Source organism: Giraffa tippelskirchi, chromosome 8 (genome assembly GCF_054371585.1).
Source record: "Giraffa tippelskirchi isolate mGirTip1 chromosome 8, T2T-mGirTip1v1.2.pri, whole genome shotgun sequence".
NCBI classification, from domain to species: domain Eukaryota; kingdom Metazoa; phylum Chordata; class Mammalia; order Artiodactyla; family Giraffidae; genus Giraffa; species Giraffa tippelskirchi.
In genome coordinates this window covers 125261942-125280446 of record NC_137282.1, presented here as the reverse complement: position 1 = coordinate 125280446, position 18505 = coordinate 125261942, and the positions used below count along the sequence as shown (strand labels likewise).

General features: G+C 54.3%; 1 protein-coding gene across 5 annotated transcripts in view; it reads right to left on the bottom strand.

Moving 5' to 3' along the window:
* Nucleotides 1–2811: 2811 nt before the first annotated feature.
* PACSIN1 (protein kinase C and casein kinase substrate in neurons 1) overlaps nt 2812–18505 on the bottom strand; it is a 65968-nt gene continuing 50274 nt past the window's right edge. For all 5 annotated transcript variants that reach the window (XM_081520043.1, XM_081520047.1, XM_081520044.1 and 2 more), the window contains exons 2-10: nt 11440–11564; nt 10370–10526; nt 8993–9228; nt 8425–8580; nt 8152–8327; nt 7680–7800; nt 7454–7581; nt 6084–6271; nt 2812–5498 (exon numbers count right to left, since the gene is read on the bottom strand). In XM_081520043.1, coding sequence (XP_081376169.1) covers nt 5389–5498; nt 6084–6271; nt 7454–7581; nt 7680–7800; nt 8152–8327; nt 8425–8580; nt 8993–9228; nt 10370–10526; nt 11440–11502 — 1335 coding nt within the window. In that variant the 5' untranslated portion in view covers nt 11503–11564 and the 3' untranslated portion in view covers nt 2812–5388. The remainder of the gene's footprint in view (nt 5499–6083; nt 6272–7453; nt 7582–7679; nt 7801–8151; nt 8328–8424; nt 8581–8992; nt 9229–10369; nt 10527–11439; nt 11565–18505) is intronic.

Sequence of the window (18505 nt, the reverse complement as noted above, 5' to 3'; positions counted from 1 at the left end):
CAAGTCGTTGTGGTCACAGGGGCCTAGGGTGGTCAAGGGAGCCTTCCTAGGGGAGGCGGCATTGAGCCGAGCCTAACAGGAAAGGGACAGCTGATGGGTAGAAGCAGTGGGAGAAAGGCAGTGAGTCCTCAAGGCCCATGAGGGGCTGGAGGGGCCCTCGTCTCCCCTGGCCTGGTGTGGGCTGGAAGCGGGGGAAGGAGGGGGGGTTGGAAGCGGGGTGGGCTGGAGCTGAGGAGGGTCTCCCGTGGGACTGGAGAGGTGGTGGCACCCTTCTGTCCTTGTGCTCGGTCGGGGGTCAGGACTTGCCCCCTGGAGGGGCCGAGGGCTGCCCTTCCTGCGAAGGGACCCACAGCCTGGCCACTGCTGGGCCAACCCAGGGCTCTGGGATGGGCAGCCGTGCCGTGGGAGAGGGGGGCCTTCAGCCCTCCTTGTGGGACACCAGCCCTGCAGAGAACAGGGGAAGAGAGGCTGGCTTGTGGGCAGTTCCCCTCGAGGCCTCAGTGGTGCTGATGTGAGCCCTGTGAGTGGTGCGTCAGCGGCCAGAGATCGTGATGAGGGGGGCGGGTCCGAGTGTGTGTTTGTGAGCTGGGGGAGATGGAACCCTCTCTCCTGGGCAAAACCACTCAGCTTCCTCACACACACCCCGCCCCGTTTATTCGTCCAGCTCAGGTGTCCTGAGGGCCGACTAGGTGGCCAGGTGCTTCAACTGCTTTTTTGCCATTTTTTTTTACTGTTGTTCAGCCGCTCAGTCGTGTCTGACTCTTGGCGACCCCATGGACTACAGCACGCCAGGCTTCCCTGACCTCCACCGTCTCCCAGAGTCGGTTCAAACTCATGTCCATCAAGTCGGTGATGCCATCCAGCCATCTCATCCTCTGTCGTCCCCTTCTCCTCTCACCTTCAATCTTTCCCAGCATCAGGGTCTTTTCCAGTGAGTCAGCTCTTCACATCAAGTGGCCAAAGTACTGGAGCTTCAGCTTCAGCGTCAGTCCTTCCAATGAATGTTCAGGGTTGATTTCCTTTAGGATGGACTGGCTGGATCTCCTTGTAGTCCAGGGGACTCGCAACAGAAACTGTGAGGTTACCCCACCTGCAACTTTGCAGCTGAGGAAACTGAGGCTGAGAGCAGCTGAGCGCTCGCTCACAGTCACACGGCCGATCAGCGGCAGAACCAGGGACGGAGCCCACAAGGACAGGGCTCTCTCCGCCCCTCCTTGCCCCCTGCTCCTTCAGTGCCCTCACCTCTGTAACTCTTAGCTTCCCTGGAGACGGGGAGCCAGCCATCAGCACCTAGACCACTGAGGGTTAAATGCTGCCCTGTACTGCACCTTGTGCCCTCAGCAATTTTATTGTCTCCAGAACGTTTACTCCTGGCAGTGAGCAAACAGCACCTTGGCATGTCAGCTGGGACTGCATCTGAGGAGGCAGGGGTGGGGGGGCCTGCCCCAGGCCGGTGCCTAGCTGGGCCCCTGCTGTCTGCCCACCCCTGGGGAAGGGGCGGGCTGGGACCCCGGGCCAGAACCCAGCTCGGCTTTGCTGAACTGGTTTTGTCTGCAGCCTGCCGGCCCCCCTGCTGCCCCCACCGGAGTCCCTGGAGCCACCTGCTCTCAGATCCCTAGCAGGGCCTGGAGCGCCTCTGATCGCAGGCTGGGACTGGAGGCAGGTGGGGGAAGGGGATCAGGGCGAGGACTGGGGAGCTGGAGCTGCTCCAGAATGGCACCCGGCGCTGCGGGGGGCGGGGCGCGGGGGCCGCTCCCTGCTGGGTGGATCTGCCACGAGGCACAGAGGCACACACGTCCCTGGCAGGCACACACCCATCCGGTGACACCCGGTGTGCTGGCAGCAAACTCCAGAAGCCTCTTCCTCCTGCACACACACTGCCCGTCAGAGCCCCATCTAGCCTAGGCCCTCCTCCCTGACCTTCTTCAGGGGAGCCCGCCTCCAGGGCTCCGCAGGGAACAGCCTGTCCAAATAAGATGAGGTCAACTCGTGCCTTTATCTGAAGAGTCCTCTGTTCGACTAAAACCAGGGCCATGTCCCTGGAGGTGGATCTGGGGATGAAGAATATGGGAGAGTAGCAGATAGCGTCCCCAGGTCAAAGGAGCATGCCCTGAGGCTGGGGGAAAGCAGTGGGGGGCGACAGGGCCATAGTGTATTTGCCTTGAATGATGGTTTTGTCAGGCCCTGCCAGGCTGTCAGGGCCAGAAGGGCCTCAGAGAGACATCTAACCAGATGGGGGGTTAAGGCCCAGGAGGGTGACTAGGACACAGTGAACTGACAGTCCTGGGACGCCTGCCTGCCCCAGAGTGATTCTAGGTGATTGGGGGAGGCTGGAGCAGGGGCTGGGACGGAGTTAGGGGCCCAGAGCCCCAGTCCAGCCCCCGGAGAGGTCCCACCCAGAAATGCTGTCCGAGGTCAGGCAGGAAGGTGTGGCGTGACCTGATGTTACACCACAGAGAGCCTGGGACTGTGGACAGCCACGAGCCACAGGCCTCCGCAGTCACTTTTAGAATTTCGCTTTAAAAATTGAAACTACTTGGCAGTCAAATTCACCCTTGAACCCTAAGTCTGGGACCCCAGATGCCCCAGCTCTCCTGGCCAGTGCTCATCACCAGGTATCCAGGACCCTAGAGACTCAGAGAGCATCTGGGGTGAGCTTCCCTGCATAGATGGGACCCGGGGCCCCCTGCCCTTGGTGGCCCCCCTGGGACAGCACCCTGGGGCACCGCCTCCCCAACCGACTCCAGCTGTAGAGGACTCATGAGAGCCTGAGACACACACAAGACTCAAGATGACACGTGTCCAGCCAGGTTGACACAGTTCTGGATTTTATCCACAGTTGTACAATCACAACTTATATATATATATATTTGTATTTATATACCTTTAAATTACACAATCATGTACAAAACAGGTGCATTGCTGAGACCACAGCACTTCTCGGAGTTTCACAAGTGTTGGACTAATGGAGTCAGGAAGCCTGGGGTGGCGGGCAGCGGGGCAGCCACGGCTCCTCGCAGAGCCAGGCCACAGAAATGGTGCTTAACTGGGGACAAAACACAGTACTCGCCGCCGAGCCCTGAGCCCTGCGGGGCGGCCCGCGCAGCATCAAGGGGGTGGGCGGCGGGGGCTACAAGAGGCAGTGGGTGTGGACACCCACACTCGGTGTTGAGTGCCCAATGCCAGCACTGACAGCTTGGGCTCGGGGGACTTTGGGTGGGAGACCCTCCTTCCCTGGGGTCCTGAGGGGCCTGGAGATGAGAGACAGGGGTCCCCAGTGGGCCTGTGGAGGTGGTTGCTCAGAAGGAAAGGGGTTTTGAGGCCCTGCCCTGGAGCCGGCAGCTGGAGTGTGGAGGGGAACGGGCCTGGGGTCCAGCCAGGGCCACAGCCCCACCCAGGTGCCGGGAAGTCGCGGGCACAAAGAGGCCAGCCCAGGCCCCAGGGTGCAAACAGGTGGGCTTCCTGCCTTGCAAGGACAGAGGCCCCCTGCCCCAATTCCTGCCTGGGGGAGAAGCTGAAGAGGCTTCAACTGGGGAGTTTGGAGGCCTGAGGGCTTCTGAAATCTTGCTTCAGACTCTCAGGGGCCTGGGTCACAACTCAGGCTGCAGCAGAGATCCAGAGAGCAGTGACAAGAAGAGGGGTGCTGGGGTCCTCAAACCCCCAAAGTCCCCTGGCCCCGAGGGAGGCCTGCCCCCGCGCCTCTGCCAGGGTCCTCTGTGCCTACAGGACCAGGCACAGGGCCTGGAGGCTGGGGTCTGTAACCCCCTGAGTGGGCTCTGGGCAAACGCAGCAGGGAGCAAAAGAAGACCAAGGATGGCAGAGGGGCCGGGGGTCATGCTGTTGTTACCTGGGGGCCGGGGCGGCCAAGCACCGCCAGGGCAGAGCGCGTGGGGTGTCCGCAGGCCAGAGGCTCAGCGGGAGCATCAGCCGTGAGCAGCGACCTCACCTGCTGCTGCAGGGAGTCTCAGGGCTTCCCGTCGTTCCCCGGCCTGGGGGTCCTGGCCTGCCCGGGGCGGCTTCCCGCTCTATGGGCGAGGCTGGTTGGGACCTGGTACAAACACCTGGTAGTCCAGCACGGCCTCCCTTCACCCACCTCAGCAGACACTGCTGCCCTCGGGAGGCTCTCGGCCCCCTCCCACCCACGGGAGTCCTTTCACTGAGACCCAGGCCTGCAGAGATGGGGGCTGCCAGCGGGAGGGGCTGCGAGGGGCCAGGGCTGGAGTTGGGGGAGAGGGGGGACAAGGGAGAAAGACCCCGTGACTGCGCTGTTCCTGAGGCCAGGGCTCCTGCAGACCCAGGCCTCTCCCCGCCGGCCGCAGGCTTTCCCCCGCCTGGTCCTCCGCAGAGTCTCCCTGGGCAGGCCAGAGCAGGGGCGCGGAGGAAGGAGGCGAGGCCGGTTTAGCCTGGTGGATCTACAGTTTTCAGCGGACTTGGAGGGAGGTGAGAGAGAGGGAGGGTGGGAGGGCGGGCAAGATGCCCTCCTCCCCAGGAAATGGGAGGAGGCTGCTACTGTTGCTGGCTTTGCCCTGGGCTTTGGGGCCCCTTCCCCGCTGCCTGAGAGCAGGATGGGGCCTCTGCTAGTAACTGGGGGCGGGGGGGTGTCTGGCTCTGGGGAAGAGAATGGGCCCAACCTGCCGACAGCCGGAAGAAAGGGCCCCAGTGGGGTCCGAGCCCTTCCCCTGAGCCCATCCCCATTCACCCCTCCTCCCACGCCACAGTGACACTGTCCCCAACTCCAGTTCACCCCTCTTCTTGTCTTGAGGAGTCTAAGGATCCCGGAAACCTCTATGGGAGAAGAGGGGGGTGACCATCCCTCCTCTAGCCCCACCAGCCCTCAGGGACGAGGCTAGGAGAAGGGCACTCCCCCAGGCAGAGTGGAAGACTAAAGGGGTGGCCCCCTGCTCGGGGGTCTTCAGAAGAGGCCTCTGAGAGTAGGTGGTGGGAGGGGAGCAGGGTGGGGCAGGAGGCAGAGGGCAAGAAAGCCAGGCTGGGAGACTTGGGGCAGGCGCTGGCAGCCTGGTGGAGGGGGGGAGGCTGGGGGCACCGAGGATGGAAGGGTCCAGGAGACACCCCTCGGGGCGCAGGAGACTCTTTGGTGGGATCTGAAGAGCAGATGTGATGATGTCACTGTTGGGCTAAGTCTTAAAACCCTCACCTGCCCTGGGGCCATCACCCCCAAGTCCCACCACCCTGGCCTCCAGGCGGCCCTGCAAATGCTCCGTCTCTTTATATTTTTTGTTTTGTTCTGTTTTGACTTTTAAAAAAATAAAAGCTTGATCGGAAAATATGTCTGGAACTCTATGGCGGGGGTGGGGGGCAGGGGGTGGGGGGCGGGAGGCGGCAGGGAGGGGGGCGGCGGGTGAGGAGCGAGGGCTGGGGGCAGGGCCACTAGACGGCCTCCACGTAGTTGGCGGGGTAGAGGCCCAGCTGCCCGCTGTCCAGCCGCCCGCGGCACCAACCCTGCTCGTCCTCCTCGCCCAGCTTGGTGAGCTCGTCTCCTAGGGAGGGAGGGAACATGGAGGACCTGACTGAGCGGAGCCGGAGTGGGACCGCCGCCCCCACCTGCCGCGGAAGCCCTCTGATTAGGCTGGGCGACCCCAACGCCCCCTTCCCCGCATTACTGCCCGAGTGCCCGCCCCGGGGGACCAGCCCCACCCACACCTCGACACCCACGTGCGGCCCAGCCACCAGCTAATCTGGTCTCAGCTACCCCTCGCTGGGAGACCCAGGCCGCCTCCAGCTTCACTTCCCTGGTCCCATCCCTCTCTCTGGGCCCCCCTGCCTGCGGTCTCCCCACTAGTCCGCGTTCCGCCCCTCCCCCCACCCTATTCTCAGGTCCAGGTCCCACCCCCGGCACCCCACTGCCATCCTTAGAGGCTCGCCAGTTCAGATCTTGCCCCCCGGGGCACGGGTCACCCCCGGGTCTTTCCCCCTGGGCACGGGGCACCCCCTGGTCTTTCCCCCTGGGCACGGGTCACCCCCGGGTCTCGGTCCCCGGGGCAGGGGGCACTCCCGGGGGTCTTTCCCCCGGGGGCACGGATCACCCCCAGGTCCCGGCCCCGCCCACCGGGCCCACCCCTTACCGGCCTTGAAGCTGAGCTCGTCCTGCTCCTGGCCGTCGTAGTCGTAGAGCGCCCGCACGCGCACTCCCTTGGCGTCGTCGTCGAAGGGGTTGGAGCCTCCGTTGGCCTCATTGCCCCCAAACGGGTTCCCGCTCTCATCGTCGGACCACTCGGTGGCATAAGTCTGGCCCCTGTCGTAGCTGCTAACACTGAGGCACAGGGAGAGGACCCGGCCTGAGCGGCCCCTCCCCTGGTCCCTAGGGCTGACCCCCTCCCAACCAGGGCGCTGACCCCAAATCCCACGGAAGCCGGAAGCCGGAGCAGGCCTTGTAAGGGGGAGCCCTCACTGACAGCTCTTTAAACAGATGGGAAGCAGGACTATTAGCATGACTCAGCTCTTGAGTGAGAGGGTGCTGGAGGAGACCCCAGAGAACATCTGACCCCCCATCTGAGAGGGGCAGTACAACCCAGCGACTAACAGTGAGGATTCTAGTAGGAGGAGCATCATGTTGTTAATTAATGTGCAGCACAATAAATCAACACTGATGTATGTTATCTATGAACGTTAAGACAGTAAATCCTGAGCTCTCACCACCAGGAAAACAATTCTTTTCTAATTCCTTAACCTTGAATCTATAGATGATGGATGTTTTACTCAATTTATGGTGGTAATCATTTCCTGGCTATAAGTCATGATGTCTATAAGTCACATCATTATTCTGTACACCTTAAACTTAGTGCTGTATGTCAATCATATCTCATTAAAACTGGAAGAAAAAAAAAGCAAGAGATGAACCCAAGCTCATTTTTAGTCACTAAGTCATGTCCAACTCTTTTGCAGCACCGTGTACTATAGCCCACCAGGTTCCTCTGTCCAGGGGATTTCCCAGGCAAGAATACTGGAGTGGGTTGCCATTTCCTTCTCCAGGGGACCTTCCCCACCCAGGGATTGAACCTGAGGCTCCTGCATTGGCAGGTGGATTCTTTACCACTGAGCCACCAGGGAAGCCCTATATATATATGTATGTAATGAGTGAGGATTCTGGAGCCAGACCTCTTGGGCAACATATCTTGCCTCTGAGGCTTACTAAACCAGCTGTGTGACCTTGGGCAAGTCACTTACCCTCTCTGGGTATCGGTTTCTCTATCTGTAAAATGGGAATATTGACATACTCCTCAGAGTGCTGGGAGACTTCAATGAGATAATTTACCAAAAATGCTTAGCACAGCGCCTCGCACACAGTAGGTGCTCTCACAGACTGGCTACCACTATCTCTGAGAGGAGCACGAGGTTGTCCTGATTTAACCATTTCTTGTCCCCTAAGGTAAAACTCAGTGGCCCAGTGTGGGGGCCCCCCAGGCCCCCAGGAGGCTCCATAGGAGGCACTCACCTGCCACGGTCCCCAGCCTGAGATGTGGACTCCACCATGCCAGCAGCATTGGTCAGCGCTACCCCCTCTGCCTTCTTGGGCTGTTTCTCCTTCTTGGCGGCGGTGTGAGGAAGATCTGGGTTCCACTCCTGGGGGGCACCAGGGGAGCAGTCAGGCTGGGAGGCTGCCCCCTGAGGCTCCTTCTAACAGTTTTGGATCCTTTTACCCCATCCCCACACATCCTCACCTCAAACTGGGGCCAGTTCATGGGCATGCCAGGGCCACTGGTGCTGCGGAACCATCTGAGGTCGTCCTGGGCATCGGCCCCCCGGATGGCCTGCTCCAGCTCCCGGTACACTTGGACGTAGCTGTGCATAGGGGAAGTGGGGAGGTTCAGGGCAAGATGCACCCCAGCCTCGGTGAGGGCCGAAGCTGGTCCAGAGGACCAGGGTGCTGGGAGCCAGGAATCAGGTGCCTTTTGAAGACCGATCTCTGAGTGGGCAGCTCCAGGCATGCCCTATGGGCACCCTTCTCCATCCCCATCTTAGCTGCTCACCCATCCATCCAAGCACCTTTCCTGAGGATCTGGCGTGCGTCAGTGCATACCCAGGCAGCCACCGGCCCCTGCAGCCCTTCCCTCCCCTTCCTGCCACAGGAATGAGGGCCCGGGAAGCCCTGCCACCCCCACCCCTGCCCCCCGCCCTGCCACCCCCAGCTACCTGCTGCTCTCGGCCAGGTTGAGATGACGTTTGATGTCCAGCAGCACCTCCTTGAGGAAGACCAGCCGCTTTTCCTCGAACTGCTGGCACTGCTCAAACACCTGCTCCATGCCCTCCATGTACTGGGGCGTGGTCTTGCCCACGTCATCCAGCACCTTCTCATACTTCTCCTGCATCTACGGGCACCAGGGCAAAGCGGGAGTGAGACCCAGGCCTGCAGCTCCCAGCCGCCACCCACTCCAAGGGGCCCCGAGACCCCGGCCCAGCCAGCACCTTCTGCACGTCCTGCTTGCACTTGTCCACTTTGTCCTGCAGCTTCTTCTGCTGCTCGGGTGTCACTGACTGCTCCGTCTTGCTATTCATTTCCCGGGTCACAGCCAGCTTCTCCTCTTTGCAGGCCAGATGGTAGGCCTTCTTGGCTGCCTCTAGCTGTGGTGAGGGAGGCGAGGGGGCAGGGCGCCTACTTGTATGTAGGAGCCAACAAGATCACTGTCCACCTGTTCCACCTGTCCACTCCACCGGGGGCTGAGAGCATACGCTCTTAAAAGGCAGAAGCGGTGCAGGCCCCAGCTCCAGGTATTCGGGGGCAGTGCCCACCCACCTGCGCATGTGACCCTGCACTGCCGGCCCCTATGGACACCCTTCCGTTAGGCCCTGCAGTGCCAGCCCCATCTGTGGATGCTTCTTCCTGGCAGGCAGTGCTTCTCCCCTGTGGGCACAATCCCGGGGGCAGCGCACTGCCCACAGCGTCTGTAGATGCCCTCTCTTGGCTCAGTCTGCCCCCCTGAGCCCTGCCGCCCAGCCTCGCCCCTTCCGTGGCAGCCGCCCGCCCACCAGGCACCTCCTTCATCTTCTTGGCCCAGGGCTTCTGGGCCTTGCGGAAGCCATCCTCAGCCTCCTTGGTCTCCTTGAAGCCGCCCATGATCTGCTTGTGGTAGGCATCCTTCTGCCAGTTCTTGACCTTCTCCAGGTCCTCGTTCAGCAGGCTGTTCTTCACCTCCTGGTGCAGCTCGCTCACCTTGTCAGCCTCCGTCATAATGGCACCCCAGGCCCGCTCCAAGCTGCCATACTGTGGGCCTGAGGAAACGGCCGGAAGGTCACCAGGTCCCTGTCACCCCCTGCCCAGAGGCCCCCCTTCACAGCTCCTTTCTCTGAGGCTTTCCCCATACTCCCCATGGTAGCAGAAATGCCCTCCTCTGCTCTCCCTATAGTTTTATCCATCCTCCAGGGCCCAAGAACAGCCACTGCCTCCAGGAAGCCTTCTCTGAATACTCTATCCTCACATAGCTCGGCCAGCAGCCCTTATGAATTCTTCTTATATGTAGCATCTGCCTCTGGGCCTGCTCCCTATCTCCCGCATTAGTTTGTGAGCCCCACGGGGAACAACGTGGACCCCATGAGTTCTCACAGGCCAGCTCTTGGTGCTCCAGGAATGTAGACAGAAATGTAAAAGTGAAGAACCAACTGGTGACGTAACAGGAAGCCACAGGAACCAGACAACCCACAGGATCTGGACCAGGGCAAACAATAGCTATCATAAAATTTGCATATGGGCCACATTAAAAGCCCTGAATTTGATAGTTGAACTATGATTATCTAAACAAATGTCCTTATTCTTTAGCGATTACATAAACAAATGTTCTTATTCTTGAGCAATAAGGTGAAGGATTTAGGGTGAAGGGGCATGTCTCCAACTTAAATGGCTCAGAAAAGACATGCCTATAAATAAAGGGTGTGAAAAAACAAACCTGATAAAATATGAGCTGGTGAGTCTGGGTGAAAGGTAGATAATTCTCTGTACTATTCTAGAAATTTTTCTCTAAGCTTAAATTATTTCAAAATAAAAAGTTTTGTAAGTTCCCTGGTGACCTCGTGGTTAGGATTCCAGGCTTTCACTGCCCCATGGACCCGGGGTTCAATCCCTGATCAAGGAACTGAGATCCTGCAAGCTCTGTGGTGCAACCAAAAAAAAAAAGTCTTTTTTCCCCCTCTAAATTCAATCCAAAATTGCAGAAAGTAGAGTTGATCAGGGACAGGGAGGCCTGGGTAGTTTGGGAGGGGAAGAATGCACGGGAGGGACGGGCGCTGGCAAAGGCCCAGTGATGGGAGGAGGTTGCAGAAGCATCCAGGGGCGGGGTGCTCCCAGGACTGGGCAGTGGAGGGCTGGTTAATGCCTGGGCAGTGTGCCCAGGCCGGGCACGGAGGGGAGAGGGGGCACCTTTCTCGAGGAGCTGGCGCCAGCGCTTGGCCCAGTCGGTGAGCTGCTGCGCATAGGCCTTCTCGATCTTGGCGCGCTCCTGCACGCAGCTCATCAGGTCGTTGCACAGCCGGTGCCCATCATCGATGCGCTTCACCGTCCGCTTGTAGTTCCCCACCTGGCGGCGGAGCAGCGAGCACGACTCCCGCGGGCCCCCCGCGTCCCCGGCCTGGCCGCCCGTCCGCCCGCCCTGGCCGCCGCGTCCTGCAGGGGGCGCCCGCCAGGCCTCCCGGGCCGCCCCGCTCTAATGCCCTGGGGGCCGAGCCCTCTCACTTTGGGAGGCTCGGATATCCCGTCTCACACCCCACCGTCTGGACTCTCTCCTTCGTCCCGCTTTAAACAGAATTTCCTCGCTGTCACCAAGTGTGGAAGAATATTTATAATTTGGACTTGGACTCAGATGAATTATTCATTCTGTTCTTGCCGTGCTAAATCTATTATATTTATATAGAGTCATATAAGCGTTGAGTTGAGCTGCAGCTTCTTGACATAATATTATGTTTTGTAGACATCTCATTAAACACTTATTAATTTAGGTTTGGCAGTTTGCGGTGCTTTGGGTTTTGGAAGCCAATGGAAAATGTCTTTCTGGGTCTCAGATATTTTGGGAGGCTCCAGCAATGCTGGCTTGGCTCCGCCTCTTGGTTGCGGGGTCCCCGGAGCTCACAACACGTTGGCACCAGTGCTCCACCCCCTGCCCACGGCACAGGGTTGCGGGGCACAGCTGTGAAACCCCAAGAAACTGTAAAGCGCTGCACTTGCCCTTGTGAACTGCTAGGAGTCTGAGCCAGGGCCCCCAGGGCAGGGTCAGGAGGGCCCTGCTCCACACTGTGAATCCACAGGATCTCTGCAGGGGCAGCAGTGGTCTGTAGGAACCACTTCATGGCAACCACCACCTGCTGAACATGGAGGGCTCCAGAGGGGCCCCAAGGGCTGAGGGCAAGGGCTGAGGTCGTGGGTGGCTAGGAGCCTGGGGCTCCACACAGCCAGGCTGTCAGGTGCCCGGGACCCGCAAAGCACCTAAGACTCACCTCCCAGAAGCTGTCAGTGGTCTCCTCCGCAGCTAGCGAGGCCTCGTCGTAAGAGCCAGACATGGTGCGGCCGTGGTGCGGTGGACAGGTGGGCAGTGGCGGTCAGCACGCGGGCTGCTCACGCGCTAGGAGGGCAGGAGAGAGACCCCTGGAGATGAGGGAAGTGTCCCAGGTGCCCCATTCCAGGCCCAGGGCCCCAGCGGGCTACGGGGACTCCACAGACATGAACCTTGAGTTGGCTGGGGGCTTCCTGTCTACAGACTGGCCCCTCGTCCCTAGGGTAACCTAGTATCCATCCTGTGGCACCCCATGTGCCCACTCCCCAGCTGCTCCTCCACGAGCCCTTCACTCCATATCCTTCCCCTTCTCCCCTTCCCCCAAGTCCGTCCTCCAGCTCCAGTGTGGGCACCTCCTCTCAGAAGACTGCCCCCCCCCCCAGAACCATGCTGTCCCCAACTGGTTTTGTGCTCCCGGGCTCTTAGAGATAAAACCTAGGGCCACATAATTGCATATTTGCTTTACATGAGTCTGCGGTTTGCTTCATAGACACACACAGCCCCTCAAAGCCAGAAACCACATCTATTATTGTGCATGTCCAGCACACCCTCCCCAGGACTGGACACCCTGCCCAAATGAACCCCAGAAGTCTTCTCAATCTGCCCCCTTGGCACCGCCCACCTGGCACAGCTGAATCCTTGCACCGGGCCCAACAGACCCACCTCAGCTCCCCTTCCCCGCCCTGCCTTGCCATCCTCAATCAATGCAGAACCCCTGGTCTCAGCCCCTAGAATCTCCCTGAACCCCCACCCGGCGCCTGGACCTAAGCCTGTAGGGAAGCTGGTAGCAGGCCACCTCCCCACTCGTGCCCAGGCTCAGTGCCTCCTCAGTCCTCTGAGCTGAGGGGCTCTTGGAAATGCCCTTCTGGCTGCCCGGGTGCCCAGTCTCAAAGCCTCCATTAGCCACTTACGTGTCTGCTAAGAGTCCTGGACATGTGGCTTCGGGCCCACAGGTCAGACCATTGCAATCTGTGCAGGCACGGGGGTGGCTCCGCGTGCCCTGGATCTGTCGGCAGGCATCACAGCTCTCCAATCTAGGCCGCGTGTTGCCCCCGGGCTGGGGCAGGCGCTGCCTGTCTCCCACCCCCACCGCTACCAAGCATGGCTCAGTTGTCAGCAGACAGGACACAGAGAGCCAGGGGCCCGGTCTTCAAAGGGGCAGTGAGTCCAGGACAGGCCTGACCCTGAAATGGAGCAGGACCCTCTGATCCTTGACCCCCATGTCCCCAGCCTGCCTCTGTCTGTGGAAAAACTTCAGTCAACGAATCAGTTTAATCAGAGAAACGAGAAAATGCAGAAACAAAACTAAAAGTCTACAAGACTAAACAAGTCCGACCAGACTAAGTAATGATCATTTAGTCTTTAAGCATAGTCCAAGTCATATAGCTCCTCCTCAAGGGCTACAGATAACACTCTGAGCCACATCCTGTGAGCTGTCTTATAGACACTTACTGTAGCCATGACCTACGCTGCTGCAATTCCAAGAGTTGGCCTCGAAGAAATGGGAATAACCTGACCCTGGAACTGGAGATTAGCTGTACTTAAAACAATCAAGATGACACTGATCAGACCACCACATGACCAACTTCAGGATGACTGTCAGAGCCGACTGTGTTGTTTCTGCAAGTAGCCCCCTCCCTGCACCTATAAAAGCTCTTCCCCACTGATTGTCGGCCGTGAGGAGTCAGCCTTTGGACAGGAGTCTGCCCTCCCTGACAGTTTGCTGGCCTCTGAAATACGGCAAACTCTCCTTTCCACCAACCTTGCCTCTTGACTGTCTTGAGAGCAGCAAGCAGCCAGACCCCTACATTTGATAACAGTTTTTGGCCCCCAGCGTGGGGCCGCTGCACTCTCACAGTATCTGGCTCCCATGACCACACATTGCGGTGGCTGTGAGGAGCCCGCTGCTTGCGGCTAGCTGGCCCCAGGAGGGGGGTTTGGGGGGACATTCCTAGCAGCTGCCAAAACCATTTGTTTCGGGGATCTGCCCTATTTGTCCCCTGCTCGGCACTGGCTGCCAATGTACGTTTTTCCTTGGTGGAACAGAAACAGGCATCTAGACCAGCTGACAAGCTCCAAGACTGAGTAAGTCCACCAGTATGCACCCAGGCAAACTTCTCTTTTCAGCTCGAAGTGCTATTTGGACATTTTGCCAATTGGTTCTGACATGTGTCTGAAGCTGAGGACAATTTGTGTTGGGAAAGGATTTATTTGGGACTCCATGTCATCCTCTTGGAAGATTTGTGACAGTTCTGTCTTCTGGTGTGTGAGTGCACATTCCATGTGTGTGAACAGAAAAGTTTTAGCAATGAGGTTACTAAAAGAAAAAGATAAAGTTTTTTGTTCATTTTAATTTGTATTTTTAGGAAAAAGATAAATTTTTTGGCCACACCGTGTGGCATGTGGGATCCCAGTTCCCCAAAGAGGAATCAAACCTGTGGCCCCTGTAGTGGAAGCACAGAGTCTCAACCACTGGACCACTAGTAAAGTCTCAAAATTGTTCAAGAGATGGGAATCCCAGACCACCTTACCTGCCTCCTGTGAAACCTGCATGCAGGTCAGGAAGCAACAGTTAGAACTGGACATGGAACAACAGTCTGGTTCCAACTTGGAAAAGGAGTACGTCAAGGCTGTATATTGTCACCCTGCTTACTTAACTTTTATGCAGAGGCCATCATGAGAAACGCTGGGCTGGATGAAGCACAAGCTGGAATCAAGATTGCCAGGAGAAATATCAACAACCTCAGATATGCAGATGACACCACCCTTATGGCAGAAAGCGAAGAGGAACTAAAGAGCCTCTTGATGAAAGTGAAAGAGAAGAGTGAAAAAGTTGCTTAAAACTCAACATTCAGAAAACAAAGATCATGGCATCTGGTCCTATCACTCCATGGCAAATAGATGGGGAAACAATGGAAACAGTGGCAGACTTTATTTTTCCGGGCTCCAAAATCACTGCAGATGGTGACTGCAGCCATGAAATTAAAAGACGCTTACTCCTTGGAAAGAAAGTTATGACCAACCTAGACAGCATATTGAAAAGCAGAGACATTATTTTCCTGACAAAGTTCCCTCTAATCAAAGCTGTGGTTTTTCCAGTAGTCATGTATGGATATAAGAGTTGGACCATAAAGAAAGCTGAGCACTGAAGATTTGATGCTTTTGAACTGTGGTGTTGGAGAAGACTCTTGAGAGTCCCTTGGACTGCAAGGAGATCAAACCCGTCAATCCTAAAGGAAATCAGTCCTGAATATTCATTGGAAGGACTGATGCTAAAGCTGAAACTCCAATACTCTGGCCACCTGATGCAAAGAACTGACTCCTTGGAAAATACCCTGATGCTGGGAAAGACTGAAGGCAGGAGGAGATGGGGACGACAGAGGATGAGATGGTTGGATGGCATCACCCACTCAATGGACATGAGTTTGAGCAAGCTCCGGGAGTTGGTGATGGACAGGGAGGCCTGGAGAGCTGCAGTACATGGGGTCGCAAAGAATGAGACTGAGAGTCAGACTGAGAGACTGAACTGAACTGAAAGTCTCAAAGATAATTTTTTAAACAATATATGACAATAGTATTCTTTAGACTCCGGAGAAAATTGGTTGAGATGAAACTCTTCTGAAATTTCAAAAGAATTTTGAAATTATTCTTGTTCTTTTTGCATATGTAGTTAGAGGAAGCTAGCTTGATAAAATACTGTTTTCAGAATTCTGACAAAATTCTGAGAGAACAAAAACACGACTGCGAGAAAACTTGAAGTTAACTCTCATTATGTCCTTGAAATACAAACAAAGCCCACTTTGCCTGAGACTTCAGCCTTGGGTTAATTTGCAGAACTTCAAAAGATGTTGGGTTTATTAAACATGCATCTTGTACCATATTAAAGAGAAATTAGGTTACAAGAAAAATGTAAGTTGTTAGAGGTTATGGAATATGTTCTTAAGTTTGCCAATCAGTAAATGCTGGTATAACAGTTCAATTACTTGTTTCTTGGCTTTGTTAAGGTTTTTATGGGTTAAAAATTGAAATACGTAATGAAAGCTACTAAAAATGAAGCATTTCAGTCTGTAAAGCAAATAGGATATCTGTTGTCAATAAGAAAAAGTATAAAGAATGCAGATATTTTTGTTGAAGAAAAAATTATGATAATAGTTTTGTCCTAGAGCTAGTTGTTTCCAGATGGAGAAAAATAAGGGATGAATCATATGGATACAAAAAATGATGAAAGATTTGCAGAAAAAAGTGGAGGGGGGACTTTGAGAAAAGAATTTTGTATGGTGTCAGGAGTGATTTAAGATTAGATTGGATTTAAATGAATCTTTGTTATTAATAGTAAGCTGGCATAAGACTAGAATTTGGCTTTTGTTCTCCCCAAAATTTTCCTAGAATATCGAGCTGCTTTGGATAACAGACTTCAAGTTTCTTTCTCTAGCTAACTTTGAGTATTTCAAAGGGCTCTTAGACCCTCAGAAGAAATAGTGAAGTAACTAGGATTTGGCACGCTTAGTTGCTCAGTCATGTTCAATTCTTTGCAACCGCATAGAATGTAGCCCACTAGGCTCCTCTGTCCATGGGATTTTTCAGACAAGAACCCAAGAATGTCCATGGGTTGCCATTTCCTCCTCCAGGGGATCTTTCTGATCCAGGGATCGAACCCATGTCTCCTGTGTCTCCTGCACTGCATGAATATTCTTTACCCGCTGAGCTATCAGGGACGCTCTAACTAGGATTATTTGGTAAGTTAAATAATATGGACAACATTTAATAACTTTCAGATCATATTGCTGAACTAGGTAAGAAATTTAAAGAATTCTAATGGAAAGCTGGGATTCCTGGATGGCTCAGTGGTAAAGAATCCACCTGCCAATGCAGGAGACACAGGTTCAATCCCTGAGTCAGGAAGATTCCCTGGAGTAGGAAATGGCAAACCACCCCAGTATTCTCACTGGGACAGAGGACAGAGGAGCCTGGTGGGCTACAGTCTGTGGGGTTGCAGAGAGTTGGACGCTACTGAGCACGCACAATGGAAAGCTGTTGTTTTGCTTCAAAACATATTTTTGACCCCAATGTTCACGATGGAAAAAAATTGTCTAGTGACAAGTTATCATAGAGAACAATTACTTACGATGTGTATCACTGTTGGCTTTAAGTTCAAACTACCACACAATTGCACTCATTTCACATGCTAGCAAAGTAATGCTCAAAATCCTTCAAGCTAGACTTCAACAGTATGTGAACCAAGAACTTCCATATGTTCAAGCTAGATTTAGAAAAGGCAGAAGAACCAGAAATCAAATTGCCAACATCCATTGTATCATAGAAAAAGCTAGAAAATTCCATAAAAACATCTACTTCTGCTTCATTGACTAGGCTAAAGCCTTTGACTGTGTAGAATCACAACAAACTGGAAAATTCTTACAGATGGGAATACCAGACCACCTTACCTGACTCCTGTGAAACCTGTATACAGGTCAAGAAGCAACAGTTAGAAATGGACATGGAACAATGGACTGGTTCAAAATTGGGAAAGGAGTACATCAAAGCTACATATTGTCACCCTGCTTATTTAACTTATATGCAGAGTACATCATGAGAAATGCCGGACTGGATGAAGCACAAGCTGGAATCAAGATTTCCAGGAAAAATATCAGTAACCTCAGAGTTGCAGATGACACTACCCTAATGGCAGAAAGCAAAGAGGAATTAAAGAGCTTCTTGATGAAGGTGAAAGAGAGTAAAAAAGCTGGCTTAAAACTCAACACTCAAAAAATGAAAATCATGGCATCTGATCCCATCACTTCATAGCAAATAGATAGGGAAACAATGGAAACAGTGAGAGACTATTTTTGGGGGGCTTCAAATTCACTGCAGATGGTGACTGCAGCCATTAAATTAAAAGACACTTGCTCCTTGGAAGAAAAGCCATCACAAACTTAGACAGTGTATTAAAAAGCAGAGATATCACTTTGCCTACGAAGGTCCATCTAGTCAAAGCTATGGTTTTTCCAGGAGTCATGTACAGATGTGAGAGTTGGACAATAAAAAAGACTGAGTGCCGAAGAATTGATGCCTTCAAACGGTGGTGCAGAAGACTCTTGAGAGTCCTTTGGACAGCAAGGAGTTCAAACCAGTCAATCCTAAAGGAAATCAACCCTCAATATTTATTGGAAGGGCTGATATTGAAGCTGAAGCTTCAGTACTTTGGCCACCTGATGTGAAGAGCAGACTCACTGGACAAGACCCTGATGCTGGGAAAAACTGAAGGCAGGAGGAGAAGGAGATGACAGAGGATGAGATGGTTGGATGGCATTATCGACTCAATGGACATGAGTTTGAGCAAACTCCGGGAGATGGTGAGGGACGGAGGCCTGGAATATGGCAGTTCATGGGGTTGCAAAGAGTCAGACATGACTGAGTGACTGAACAACAAAATAAAACTAAAAGCATATGTACAATGCTTGTGTTACTGCTGAGTGTTAGTGCTGAAATGTATAGCCTATCAAATGTTTCCCCGTCAGCACACCTCTGTTCTTGTTTGTTAGATCTGATCAGTTTTTCCCCATCACGGGGAACTAGGCCAACATATAAACAAAAAGTAGGCCTGGCACTGAGGCACCTGAAAGGACCCAGTGCAGACAATGGAGCCACAGCTGGCAATGCTGGAAAAATATATTGACTATCAATGCTTTCTATGGAAAGATTTGTAATTAAAGGGGGAAACATACATTGTATATCTTATAAACAAACATTGTATATATGCTTGATATACAAACAAACATTGTATATCTGCTTTAACCATTAAGGGGAAAACAACACATTCAGAGAATAATACAAGATGCACTTTGATTATTATCCTCATTGTAATATGTCTACTGATTTTCAAATGTTTGTCCAGGTATTATGACAGAGTAATCAAAGAGAGAGGTAATGTTTTCACAATACAAAATGTTCATGCTAAGTTTGGAAGTTGAGATTATTTCCAACTTTGTGTCCATTCCCAAAATTATGGA